Below are 14,658 nucleotides of genomic sequence, written 5' to 3'. Positions count from 1 at the left end.
TGCCTTTCTGATCACTGCCAGGTGCAGAGGGCAGAGGCTGCTTCCAACTCGTCCGTCCTGAAACAGCTAACATGGTGTCAGGCAAGTGCCAAGAGCTCTGGTAGCTGGGGACTGAAGGACCGGGGAGATGCAGGGCTTCCCTGCCAGGCCCAGGTGGAGCCAAGGTTGAGAACCCAGTGCTAGAGGGGCATAGGGATGAAGTGAGGGCCTGCTCACAGAGGTCCTATCGTGTGTGTGCGCGGGGTGGGGGTGGGGGGAGCTGTTACCAACTGTACCTCACAGGGCTAAGGACCTGCCAGATCTCCCCATCCAGCTGCTTCTGAGGCAGTCATTTCCTTCCTCTCCCATGTGCCATATAAAATGAAAGGACACAAAATGGGGAGAAGGAATGAACACTTTAAGAAATGTTTTCCGTGCTTACCTGCAACATGCCTATCCGCCCCTGTGCTGAGGGAAGTACTGAAAGGGAGTCCTGCAAGTTAGAACGAACTGGAATTTGAGAGGCCATCTTGGCCATACCCTGAGAGCTCCAAACACAACTCAGAGCTGCTACTGAGCAGAGAATTTTGGACCTAAAAAGAACCAAACCAAATGTGCGGTTGTTTCCTCCTCTTCCACCACCAGGCCTAAGACACAGCAGAGTTCTGGGCAGATCAACTGCAGATCGGGTTATCTTGCCCCCTGGTGGCAAGACCTGAGTACAGTTCCTATTCCCAGAAGCTCCCCGCCCCGCAAGCTCTCTCCCTTTACAATTAGGAAAATATTTTAGGACAGAGAACTTGCCACTTAAGGTGCAACAAATACTTTATGGCCCTATACCTGATCCCAGCAGGCTCCCTTGGTCTCCTGCATCTCACACTGAGCATGGGAGGCAGGTTGGAGCACAGGTTATGAGCTTGGGTTATGAGCCACACAGACTGGGGCCAGCCCCTTCCAGGACTCCCCGTAGGGCCTTGGGAGTGACTGAAGCCCAGCCTCCTCATCTGCACAATGGGGACAATATAGGACCTAACTCAGAGGGTTTGTGAAGATTAAAGGGGTGACCCAGGAAAATAACCATGCCTGACTTCCAGTTAAGGGCCAGAGGCAAGCTAGCGGAATTAAAAGTCTGGGTTTTCCTCTGAGCAAATATGACATCCCTACCCCCCATTCAGACAGTAACAGGTCACGCTTCTCTTTTTCCCTTGGCTGCTGGGGCTCAAAGTCAAATTAGGGATTCCCCAGTGTACTTCAGTAGGGCTTCATGACTGAATTTGCGTTTTTCTTGGTATTGAAATTTTACTCTTGATCTGTTCTTGGTCTTCACTTCTTTATATTTCAGTTAGTTCCTATAAGTCTCTTCAAATCTTTTCTGAAATAAGATAGGATATAAGTAAATAAGACTTTATTGTGGACTTAATAAGTTTTGTCCTTTACACATATATGCTGAGCTAGCTCAGCATATATTTTCAAATGCTGTCATCTTTAAGACAAAAGCCTTCTGTCTAAAAGACAGTGGTTTTAAAATACACGTATCAAAATTACTTTAGAGACTTACGAATATTCTAATTCAGAAAGCCTGGATAGGCCCCAGGAATCTATAATTTAAAAAATGTTTCCCAGCTGCTTCTGAGGCAGCCTGCCCAGCCCCGGGCCACAGAGCAGTGTTTGAGAATGTCTGGCCTGGAACATAAGAAAAGGGGGTCATTAGTTACAACAATGAATGCCAAATTCCTTTACAAAATATGATTTTCTAAATAAAATAAATCTCAACTTTATTCAACTGATGTTTCAAAAACAATGGGTGGTAAGTCTAAATATGCGAATCAAACCCGTTGAAATTCATCAGGGCAAAGGACTTAGAAAAAATCCTGCAATGAAGTCTTCTATAAAATCAAGACTCTCCTACTTACTTGGTCTTTGAGTTTGGCTTTTCTTAAGGTGGTTACCCCTGGAGTAAATTCCACAGAATGAGGATATTCCCAAGTTCCTTGAAAACCTACCTGTCTTAAACCACAATAGGTAAACCTGTACCAAAAGGCTGTACAAGTTTGCAGTGGCTGTCTACTGGAGATTCTTGCATCAGCTCAACCTAAGAATCCACCCTGGCTCCACTAGGGGGTGCTCATTCCCTGGCCTGGGACCCTTCCCTAGACGCTGGGGACTAGGGAGACAGAAGCACACTGTCAGGCCAGTGAATGTTTCTCACAGACACATTGGTCCCTAGCCCAGGATGATAAACACCTACAAACTGTTCCCTAGCCCAGGATGATAAACACCCACAAACTACCCACAATTTACAAAGTAGGGAGAATGGCTCTAAAGGTGCAGTATGAAGGAAGGCCTTCTGGTTCATTAAGGCCAACAATCACTATAAAGGCAAGTGTGGAAACACACTAGTTAGTGTACACTACAAATAGATGTCACATCAACCCACGGAGGGCAGGGGGTGGGAGGAGTTTTGGCCTTCTGGAGTTCAAGTCCAAATTGCTTAGTTGCTCCTTATACACCTTCCTCCAAAGTACACTGTCCAGCAGGATATTCAGGTGTTCAGGAAATAGAATAGCCAGGTCTATGTAGTTAAAAAAACCATTTTATAGACTGCAGTTAAAAAAAAAAACAACAAAAAACATTTTATATGCTGTGTCCCTAGGAGGGCAGGGGTGCTGGGTGTGAGGGAAATTTCAAACTGTGCCTCCTCCAAAGTTAGATGTAGGTCTGAGGATGCCTCAACCCTTCTCTCCACCCTTTCATTCTGGCAGCGCCCTCAATCTTTTTATGAAAGGGTCATAGATTCCCTCTTCCTTGGACACCCAGGGCCCTGTTAATTAAGCCCAGAAGGGTAGGAGCCATGGAGAGCCAACCAAAAGTGTGAAATCAGTACCCAGGAAACTCATGTTAAAAATCTGTGATTGAGAAATGTTCGCCAAAAGGGGATCAAAGCCACAGATGTGGCTGAAAAGACCAATACTGCGAATGAAACAGGTGGGAGGTTAATAAGGAAGGTGGAATAGAAAACACAGAGCAAAGGGCAAGAAGACAGAAGATAGTCCAAGTAACAAGAAACAAAGACGGGAAGTAGGTGGGCCAAAAGGTGGGGTTAATACTGACCCGGTTTCCATTTTTTTTCTGGGAAATTTTGAGTGCTATTTTATGTCTTGACTTAAGGCTACTGAGCCTAGGACTGGCTGGGCCTATGATAGATGAAAAATCATGCTAACCAGGTCTTTCTGGTACTTTTGGCAATTAATCACAATAGGCAGACTGGCTTTACAATAAATTCCACAATACACCAGGTAGTGGTACGGCCTTAATGCAGGGTTCGTCGGAGAAGGAAAAGGTCCTGGTCCCTGAAAAGAGAGTCTCACAAGGACACCAGGGATGGTTTCAGGGTAGCATCTGCCAGGACTTGGCTGACAGTTGTTAAAATATTTTAAGGAAAGGAAGACAGCTAGAGAGAGATGCTAAAACTAGACATGAGACTATACTTGACAAACCACTAACCTATGCTCACAGCAACTGTCTAAGGGGCAAAGGCCCACCAAAGTCTGGGCATGGGTGCCAGGCTACAATCTAGAAACCTTAAAAGTGAACCATTCCATTAACTACCCAAAAGAATCAGTGACGAGGGTCTTCAGTCTTCAGACTGAACATGCCCAGAGAATAACGGTGGTCTCACTTTAGAAAGGAGAAATGCCAGACCAGTATAATATGGAAAATCGTGTCAGCAACAGCGTCAATGTCTCTTTTTCCTCTAGGTAGCTGCTTCCAGGGAAGGGTGACAAGAATTAGCAGTCAGTCATCTGTATGTCATTTTGGGAGTGGGGGAGGTGGCTAGTAGCAAAAGCATGTGACTTGATCTACTATAAGGGGCACGAGAAAAGAAGACCTCTTTCCCACCCCTCCACTGCTTCTGTTCCAGCCTCCCCGTTAGGAGCCAGAAAGGCCGAATGAGGACAATGTGTAGACAGTCCTGTCTGCAAGGCTCACCGTGAACGCCTTGTTGGGGCATGCATCACTTATATGGACAAGACCACCAAAGCCATTGTTTCCCTTCCTTCATAATCCCTTACTGTTCTATCACATCCTCCTCCAGTGAGAGTGAGAGAGAGAACAGGTACTTCTTTCATTTCCTAAGCACCGTGAATCTTGGTAGCACTAGTTTCACATCTGAGATGTCATAAGAAACAGAGCAGGTATGAAACTCCCACTAGGTTATGAATCACAATTACTTCCCAGTGGTCTTCACAGTTAAGGACACACATTTCAAAAGGTGGCCTCTGGGCCCCACCTTGCACGCACACACACTCACACACACTCTCATGCTGTGGGAACATCGCTGATCAGCTGCTGGGCTTGGCTGGCTCACGTCAGGTACTGCACCACGAGGAACATGACCACACAGGTGAGGAGCATCCCACCAATCATTAAGTACTTGTCCTGGAAAGCCCGCTTCTCGATGAGCCGCATCACCGTGTTGGACAAGCCCAGCATGTTGGCGATGTCAAGGATCTTCTTCTGAGTCCCCTGGGGCAGACAAGAGGAGAAAGGAAAACATAGATCGACTCGTTCTGCCACGGTGAATGTCATTATGAGATGGGGCTTTACCAACAGACAAGTTTCTTGGTCATGCTCAAAGCATATAAAAAGCAGTGTCAACCAGAAATACATCCCTTTCATATGGGTAGATAACTTTTGATCAAGGTACTAGAGCATCACAAGGGGGAAAGAAAAGTCTTTTCCACAAATGTGCTAGAATAATTCGCTATAATAATAAATATCACCTACATGTTATCACACACACACGTCTTGTGCGGATATATATATGTACGTGTGCAAAAAAGGATCCTTGATTTATATTATACACAAAAATAAAGTTGAGATGGATAAAACATAAAAGCTGAAACTATGATGAAGCTTCTAATAGAAAACACAGAATATCCAAAAACTAGAAACAATCCAGGTGTATATCACCAAAGGATGAATACTTCATGATATATCTGACAAAGGGAGTGCTGCTTGGCAATAAAAAGAATTACCAACATGTAACAGTATGAATGAGCCTGCAAAACATTTCCAAGGGGAAAAAGCCACACATAAAATAGTATGAATACATTTATATAAAATTCAATAACAGACAAAACTAACTTACGGTGACATAAATCAGTACACTGGTTGCCTGGGGGGGAGAGGCAGGCTGACTGGGTGGGAAAACGCATGAAGGATCGTTCAGGGTGATGAAAATGGTCTGTCGTGATAGCAATGTAAGTTACAAACGTGTATACATCTGTCAAGGTTCCATGACCTATAAGATCTGCATACCTCCCTGTAAGTGCATGATATCTCAAAAAAATTTTTTACATTAGAATATTTTATACTAAAAAAAGGTTAACACCAAAAATCTTTGTCTCTGCTCCCTAGCTCTTCGATTAGAGAGAAGTCTCAGGGAGTCTGCTGAGTACAATGTGTGGGTCAGTGTCCATGATCAGGAGCGGGTTTGAAGTGGCCCAAGATGGAATGACAGAAACACAACTGACACAGACACCAACACAACGACCTAAAACCCCTATGTGTCACCACCCACCACTGAAAACAAAAGGTCTTTTTATTTCTAAACCAACAGCCCAAACCACCCAGCCTGCCCTTCTTCTCTGCCTACTATTCATTATTAAGCACATTTAATTTCTTATGAAATGACAAATATAAATAAATGCTGGGTAGACTCCAAGTTACATCTAAACACATCACCAACCGCATTTGGATGGCACCTAACTTAATGCCTCACATCCATTTTTAAAATGAATAACATATCAACAAGCAACTGAGAAGATGCAAGAGAAGCGAGAATGACATGAGGCACCATGGACAGGGATTCGAACCTACATTCTGCCCAGTGACTAAAAACCCTCCCGGAGAGAGATTTCTCAAGTCAAACTTGATCATTGCCAGAGACCAGACATGTGTTTTCTCCACAACAGTAATGGTAAATATTAGACTCTCGCTAAAGATTCTGCTTAGCTTGAAAAGCACAGATTATTTCCTCACCGTTTGAAGTTCAAGCATCAAGCTTCTAAAATCACCTTAAAATTGCCATAAATTTCAAAAACTGTTCTCATTTTCAACCTCGAATTTCCTCAAATCGGGACCCAGCTCCTTCATGCTCTCTCCCACATTCCTTTCAAATGGCTAAAGTAGAAACTCTCCTGGCAGAGGTGGGATGGGAGTCAAGTGGAGGGAATTAAGTGACGGCAGACAAGTGGTTGGGGGAGTACGAGGAAATGGGACCAGAAGCCTCACAGCCCAGCCCCCAAGAGCCTCACCAGGCTCACCGGCATTTCACTTCTGGTGACCGTGTAGGGGCAGAAGCTACTTGTACTCCTCAGCGATACGAGACTTCAGTAGGAAGCTCACATTTGCTTTAACAATAAGCTCTAACCCCCATGGGTCGACGTTAGTGTGACATGGCGAGTCCTGGCCTAAAACGGTTTTTCTGTTTTTCTGAGATATGGGAAGGAGGCCAACAGTATTCTACAGAAAGGGCGGATTAATCAGCATGTATCAGTTTAGATTACTGCAGGTGGCCGTTCTGAAAGGGGGGTGCCTGTGAAGCAGTCGGAGACCACACTTCAGGCCATCTGAAGCACTGTAGCTGTTCGGAGGAAGTAAGTGTCACTCGTGGCTCTCCTGACCTTCTCCCTGGTAAAGGTGGCAGAAATATACTGAACTCTCTCGGAGCTGACAGGCCCAATGTGGTCCAACAAAAACTAAGATAAAGCTCATGCTTCCGAGTGACTGTTTCTCACAGCTCAGTGGCTGGGAGTGCTTCGTTCACAGGGAACCACACCCTGATAATAGGCACAGCCCACACCCCATTATCCATCAGGGTTGATACAGGAAAAGGGCTGAGGCTGAAACATCACAACTGACATCAGAGTCTGTGTAATGTTTCTGTAAGCCACTCCCAGGGGGTTGGAGTCTCAGCCAATGGGGCGGGGCTTCTAGCAATACCTAGACTCAAAGAATGAAGAGTCTCTGGGGATCAGCAGCATGTGCTCTAGAAGCTATCAGATGCTCTTCAACCCGTGCAGCCCTAGGAGCCCAGCCCTGGGGATTCGGTTACTGCTGTACAGAAAGGTTATAAGGCAGTTTACAGCAGGGGCCCTTTGGGAACACCTGAGAGTGAGGTGCCAAAGTACAGCCACGTCTTCCTTCTTATGACAGTGGATTCTATAAGAGTTTCTTCATCTATTATTGGTTCCTCTCAGAGCAGCAGTCAATTTCAGAAAAGCTTCAGTGAATGGAAAGAAGACCTGGATACCAAAAGATGTCACATTATGATTCACTGCAGGTGCAAGAAATACCTCGTGGCAAAGGAAATCTCGTTACTTTTTGACTCATAGTAACTCAACACCAACAGGAAGGATCCCAAACTCAAGGGCTCTGTCTCACCAACACAATGTCACCATTTGGGGATATGTAATCAAAACGTAAACACAGGTACCGAACTGTTGGATGAGGCCAAAACGAGAGGCTTTCTCCCTGTCCCCCAGAAGGGCCCCCACCTTCAAGGTCAGTCTCTGGGCCCTCAGTCCCTGCAGAATACTGTGCCCGCCTCCAATGAGGTCATCCATGCCGTGGTGAATGTTCTGGAGGGAAGAGTTAAACTGCAGTGATTCATCCATTGAAATGGCGGTGTCAGCGTCCTGTGAAAGAAACGCAGGCACTTGATTAACTTTGCTCGCTGGTCAGCTCCTGAGGTCCCACCGCGTCTGACTGCTCTGCCTTTTGACCAAGGCCAAGCCAGAAGAACAGCCAGAGGGAATGGTGCAAGAATTGGAGGAACCTAATAGAGAAGAAAAGCAAAGATCTGGGGTGGCCTCTGTTCACTTTCCTCAGACTATTACTCTCCAGACAAGTTCCGCAACACGTTTTAATTCCTGCCTCTGTATCATTGCCCACACTTAGGAAAAATTCTATCCCTTTAAAACCTCACCAGGCTTCTCCAAAAGGCTTTCTCTGACTACTCACTAACCTAGCTTGTTCCAAATGTTCCTTTACTTCGTTTTCCCTTAATAAAATATTAAACGTTTGCTTTTGTTCTTTAGCTTTTTAAACTATAACTTATCCCTCCAATTAGACTGAGACTAAGGATATGAAGAAACTGTGCTTTCTGTTGAAGGCCTCATGGTGTTCAGATGGACTATTCTCCTAAGCAGGCAAGAAAAATGTACACAAAAGACTGGAGACAAAAACTAATACTGATCGAGTACTTTCCACTTTGCATGCTGATTACCCTAAGCTCATTTAATCCTCATTCTAATCTTACGAGGCAATGACTATATTATCCCCATTTTAGAGATGAAGAAACCGAAGCCCAAACAGGTGGAATAAGTAGTTCAAGATCTCACAGAGCTGGTAAGAAGTCCGGCAGGGCATGAACCCCAGTACTGAGCACAGAGCCTGCTCTCTTACCCATCATGTCAGGAGAAACACCAAGACCAATCAATCCTACGCTCTAACTTTACACTGAAAGTGGACTGTACACAGAAACAAGTCATGACCAGCCGTGATACTGTTCTCTTTCCCGCCTCCTGATGATCACAAATTCTTCTGCCGACCAAGGCCATTTTTACCGCTTTTCATCATCACAAAGAGGTTAAACCTCCTTTACTTTGCTGCTCAAGTTGAAACTCATTTTTCATGCATACATCTTCAATCCCCCTTGATAATACAGGAGTTTCTCACAGGAAAGAATCATACCTTCCGAATTTTTCACATGCTTTATTCTCAGCACCTTAAATACTGTTCTGCATACAGCTAATGCTCACTGAGTCAAAAGACTTTGGCGTTTAAATGAGCCAGTCAGATTTCTCTTTGTTTATTTGGCAAGCATTTATTGAATGCCTTTTATATACAAATCTTTCTTACCTTTCCACCTGAAAGGATACAGATGATGGGCCATTATTTCTCAGAAAAATGTATGATAGCTCCAGATCACAGAATAATGATGAAGTTCATTCGGCAAGTCAATTTTTATTAAGGGCCCACTGTATGCAAAGTATCACACCAGGCTGTTTAAGACACAAAATAATTCTGAGCTATCATCTCTAGCCTAAAAAAGGCCTGAATAACCAATGCCATAAAAATCAAAAGCCCACACAACATCTTTTAGTGTGTCGTATAGTTCATTATACTTCTGAAAGTTGGCTATGCTTACCGCTATACTACTACTACGTCTTCATCGCACTTTTGAATTGTTGTTAATCATTGTTACCTGACTGCTTACTCTAGAGAAACAATGGGGAACGTGTTCTGAAACACTTGGGGAAATTTGCTGCAAGTGTGGACACAGAAAAGAGTTAAATATCTGCAAAGTGGAAACTGATTTGAATTCTGATGGCAGACTTAGAAAGCTAAGTCTTTAGAAAATAATGTCTCTATAAAAGAGAAAAACAAACCAAAACACAAAAACGAAAGCAAACAAAACCCCAAACCCACCTTACTTGCTGGAATATATTATGCAGGACACTTAAAAGGCTGGTACGTAGAAAACTATCCTATTGAGACCGAAGGGCAGGGACAAGGGTGTTCTACAAAACCAAACATGCAAACCTACAGGCCACTTTCAAACAGGCTCAAATCAAGCAATCCATCGAAAACAAAATACTTGTTAACAAATTCCCTCAAATTACTGCTCAGACCAGGGACAAAAACATTTTAATGCATCTGACACTGGAACCACACACATACACAGCATAATGGCAATCGCCTCAAGGCAGCTTTGAAATGCTGCCCTCACTACAAATGGTCTAAGTTCTAATCATCTGTCTCTATCTGATCGGAAAAAACTTTTCCAACATGTCAACTGCGACCTCTCTGCATCTGACCAGTCGAACCAGGTAATTTTCACCTCTGCCCCTTCCCTCAAGTTAACTGCTTCCTCTTCAGGTTTCTGTGTCAGAAAAAGAGAGTTCCCATCTAGCTACAGTCTCTGTGGCAATGCACAAAGTCCACGTCAGTTAGTCTCCTCCTCCTCAGTCTGCTTCAGACACCCACTGAAAGGATGAAGCTCAGAGACCTGAGCCAGTTCTAACGAGCTGTCAAGTACCTGCAGACCCCCCCACAGGCGCCTGGCTTACATTAGTGGTGAAGGGACGAGACAGAAGCTCCTCTCGCTGTCTCTCCTGATGTTCCCTTGTGTATCTCCGATGCTGGAAGTTTCTGAGAGCACTCTGCAGGTGCTGGACATCATACTTTAACTGGTCAACACGACTGGAATTGATAGAGAGAGAGATTACATTCCAGGAACCCAGGACAGCACAATTTGAGGTGGCCAGGAAAGAAGACATTTCCTTACTTCTCCCTATACCACTCCATGCTATTCCCCCTCTCCCCCAATAATCTGATTTTGATCAATGATGTTGAAAATAAATAAGTAGCCTGTGGTTAAAGTAGGGCTGCAGCACACGAGATTCCAGCAGCTTTACTTAAATACCTGCTGGTCTCTGATTTTGGATGCATGACAGGGAACAGGTGACAGGAAGCAGGTCTGATGACCTCTTCCTGACCTTCTATGGATTCTATAGCTCTCCTGGAAGAAGCCCAAGGGCATCTTTGGAATAAAGCATCAACAAAGTTTCATAAAACTTTTGGGAGCAGGGGCTGGGGTGAAGATGATGAGAGTGGTTTCATTTTAATTTCATGGGGGAGTATCAAACATTAGATCAGTATTTCGTTACAAACAGGCTGATTGAAGTGATTAAGAGTAAGATTCATTTCAACCCAAGAATGTAGTGGGAATCAAGGGGCAGAGTAACCCCCTGGCAGCTTTAGGCTTAAAGTGGCCATGGATCTGGTCAGAAAAGCAGTACTGGAGGCAGAATTTCAAAATGACACCAATGAGGTAAGGAGACAGAAGACTTCGGAGCCACTAACCTCACAGACTTTACTTTGAGAGAGTTTTACTCAAATAAAAGTGTGCCCTTTATGGGGACTTTATGTTTGCACAGTCTCAGTTTTTCAGTGTATAAATAGATTTTTAGACTATTTTATAGTTTCCCTGGGAGAAAGGCCTGTCTTGGGGCCTGGGGTGTCAGAGCACTCACAGTTTAGCATTCTGTCTTTTGTTAGGGGGCTCCTTGCTGGACAAAATCTCCAGACGTTCTAGATGGCTGAATATCTGGTCTATGCTTGCTTGGATTTCATTTTCTACTACTGCACAAAAAAGAAAAAAGAATAATTGCTGGAAAAGAGATAGTGAACTTAAATTAGAATGATAAATCAAACACCTTTTTTCCATATCCAATAGACTCAAAAATATGTATTTCAAAAGGAAAAAAAATACATACACTAATGAATAATGGGGGGAAAATCAAGTTATACTAATTGACTGTAAATTTTGTTTCAAATATGTATATATGTGTATACATATATAACTATTAATGCCACAACTATGCCAATTTTTTAAAAATCTGAGTGTAAATCTGTAGAATTTGATCTCCTGCCTTTAGAAAATAAAATGAACATTTGTGTCCAAATAAAATTTTTAAGCAAAATGAAGTATTTTCTGATACAGAATGAGGTCTCTTTTCCTTTGAGATTCTTCTCAGGTATGGATTATAAATATAAAAAGACTGCCTATTCAATTCCCTACAGTAATGTGGTTTTAAAAAAAGCACAAAGGGGAAGATTAGTAATTGAAACACAGAGAAGAGCTCCCTTAAGGCTTTCCATAAAATGGGTGGGCTGATGTTACAGTGCCAAAAATAGACCAAATATCAGTAGGAAAGGCCCAGGAAAGAATCCGCAGAGGTAAAGATATGATAAATACAGTCATTTTCCTTATCTTTTGTCATAAACAGTCAAAATGACCTCTTTTCCATTTCTAATCATGTAACAACGAGTGTTGGGAAGGCAAACAAAGTCCACGGACAGAAACTAAACTGTGCACAAAAGAAGGCATCCAGATTGCTTCTTGCCCCATAAAGAAAAGCCAGCCATGTCACCTTCTTAGATTAGCCAACAAATACAGATTAGAGCAAGGTGGGGCACAGAAGCGAGAGAAGAGGTGCCTTTGAAAGGAGACAGAAAAAATGGCTTGGTGAGAGCCAAGCAATGAGGTGAAGACAGTTCCTGCAGTGTGTGGGTAACCAGTTGTATGTGCACAACCGACTCAGAAAAAGGACCTTTTCTTATAATAGAGAAGAAACTAAAAAAACACAACGCAGCACTCTTCTCAAAAGAAATTGTGGTGTGGGAACTAAGCTAATTAATATTGCTATTCGTTTCTGAATAATCCTCCTAAAAAGCCACAGTTCTCAGCTCAGAAGCAATGACCAATTCCAGTTAAACATCTCTGACTTTTTATGGAGCAAATTCCTCTAAGGACGAGGTAATTAGATTAAGACAGATGGAGGGGAGAACTTCCACTCCCACAGGGCCATGTCAGGTTGAGTGGAGGGGTAATGGGGGATGAGACTGGTGGGATTCCAAAAGGCACAATCAGGGAAATCAGTGACTGTGCCATAGGGTTTTCTGCACCTTAACAACACGACTCATTCCACACTGAATCATTAAGCCCCCGAGGCAGAAATGCAGCCAGGAAATCCAGCCCATTAGCACCATGTCATCAGAGAAAGGACTCTGGTCCCCATAGTTAATTACTCACAGTGCACAGACTGCTTGTCTGCCGTCTCCAGGCGTCCCATGTGAGACTGGATCTCGTGGACCTGCCTATCACAGGAAGAGGGAGGAAATTAGTGCGACAGGAGTAATCAACAGTGCTTCAGTCAGGAAAGACAAATTTTCTGATGCCAACATGTAACTGATTTAAACTGACAGCATCACTTAACTGTAAAATGTGTTATGTGGCACTTTAGGCCACATGTTTTGGCATGGTTTATAATATTTTAACATTAATAATAATAATAATACTGACAGGCAACATGATGAGTGCTTACTACATCTGAAACATTCTGCAAAGTCAATAACCCTATGAGGAAAGTACTATTACCATTCTCATTTTATAACTGAAGTCCAGCAAGGTTATGTGACTTGTTCAAGGATACATAGCAAGCGATAAACCTTGATCTGGACCCAGCCAATCCCACTCTCTGTTGTTTGACCCAACATGCTGAACACTGGTCTGTACCAGGGAGTCAAAGGGCAAGAGAGATATAATCCTTGTCCTTAAGAAACAACGTAATTAGGAGTGACAGGCCAGAAAGACAAGAAAAGTCCCATGAAGATTTAAGAGAACAGTAACATATATAAGCAAGTGCAAACAAACAGAAAGCTGAGGAGCTAAGCACAGTGGTGCCAAGGAAAGACAAGTGAACAAAAGGGCTGGGGTTGAGAAGAGTAAGCCGGAGGAAGTTTTGTGGGTGAAGGGAGTTCTGAGCATCATTTTGAAGGGAGACATGATTTGGCAAAGGAAGATAAGAAAATGATATGCAAAAAGGTATGTAAGGCATGTCATGAGGATTATAAGCAGGCTGGCCTGTCTGAAAGAAAGTCAGGGTCAAAGGGGAGAAGGGGATGGGCGATTAGTTGGAGGAAACCACTGGAGGAAGGCCCTCAAAGATAGGAATCTCCTGCCAGGTAAACATCTTTCCCTGGAAATGAGGCAACTGCCATCTCAATGGAAATGTAACATTGTACCCTGGACCTCTGGCATGGTCCCAGGCATCGGGCCCCTAGAGCATTCCCTGGAGGCTCCTCAGGGCTTGGCCAAGGTCACCCTCAGAACCGTTCCTTGTGGCCCCTGGGATTAGTCCTTGGAATTCTGCTTATGCTACCCCCAACAACTGCCTCCTGGTGCTTACAGCTTCTCTATGTTAGAGCCATATGGAAGGGGCCGGCTGAGTTCTTATATCATCTCCACCTCTTGAGTGAAAGGTCTACAATCACTTTCTGCCATAAGCACCACACTGTGGCCCTAAGGTACCGACGCAAGCCAGGAGCCCAAATTTGGTTTCAACTTGCCTCTAGTCTTTTCTAGGGTTTCCCTGTAGCCTCTAAACATGACCCATGGCACCAGAAGCAAGGCCACCCCTCAAATGACTCCCAGAGTGCTCCTGGGTCACACCTGTAGCCCTGAGAGGCAACTAAAAATCATTGTTAAAGTCTGAGAGGCCAGACTGCTACTTCGGTACAAAAAGTTCAAAAATTCTAGACATGGAGACATGGAGGCAGATGTAGGAATGCAGCTTGAGGAGCCAACATCTGGATCAGCTATAGACGAATGGATGGTAACGCTGATAGAAAAGAGAATTAGGACTTTACTAAAGGCCTGGATATAGGCAGTGAGGTAAATTTTCAATGGTAGCTTAACAGAGCAAATCTGAAAACTGGTGGCATTATTGGCAGGAATAGGAACATAATTAAAAAGGGGGGTGGGGGCAAATAACAGCCAAGACACTCTGAATAGGTATAAAAGGGATGACTTGTCCTATCTGCCATTAAGACTATTATAAAGAAGAATTAAAACAATATGATAGCATGCAGGGAGAGACAACAATAGACAAGCTCTAAATCCTAATCCTGACTCAAGAGGAAAGAATAAAGGCCAGAAACAGCCCGACATATTGGGGACTTAGCAACATAAATTGGTGGGAAAACAATGGACTACACTAAATGCTGATGGCCCAATTTGTCATCCATATGGAAAAAAGATACCTC

At 43.7% G+C, this 14,658-nt stretch overlaps 1 protein-coding gene across 3 annotated transcripts in view; it reads right to left on the bottom strand.

Moving 5' to 3' along the window:
* Window positions 1–1,369: 1,369 nt before the first annotated feature.
* GOSR2 (golgi SNAP receptor complex member 2) overlaps window positions 1,370–14,658 on the bottom strand; it is an 18,892-nt gene continuing 5,603 nt past the window's right edge. The window contains exons 2-6 of one of the 3 annotated variants that reach the window (XM_011377098.2): window positions 12,647–12,711; window positions 11,085–11,193; window positions 10,119–10,251; window positions 7,542–7,682; window positions 4,203–4,506 (exon numbers count right to left, since the gene is read on the bottom strand). In XM_011377098.2, coding sequence (XP_011375400.1) covers window positions 4,345–4,506; window positions 7,542–7,682; window positions 10,119–10,251; window positions 11,085–11,193; window positions 12,647–12,711 — 610 coding nt within the window. In that variant the 3' untranslated portion in view covers window positions 4,203–4,344. Of the gene's footprint in view, window positions 4,507–7,541; window positions 7,683–10,118; window positions 10,252–11,084; window positions 11,194–12,646; window positions 12,712–14,658 lie in introns of all 3 variants that reach the window. The other 2 variants (XM_011377099.2, XM_023521543.1) reach the window with 2 other exon arrangements.

Source organism: Pteropus vampyrus, unplaced genomic scaffold (genome assembly GCF_000151845.1).
Source record: "Pteropus vampyrus isolate Shadow unplaced genomic scaffold, Pvam_2.0 Scaffold306, whole genome shotgun sequence".
In the NCBI taxonomy this organism is placed as follows: domain Eukaryota; kingdom Metazoa; phylum Chordata; class Mammalia; order Chiroptera; family Pteropodidae; genus Pteropus; species Pteropus vampyrus.
This window is presented reverse-complemented; position numbering and strand designations above follow the sequence as displayed.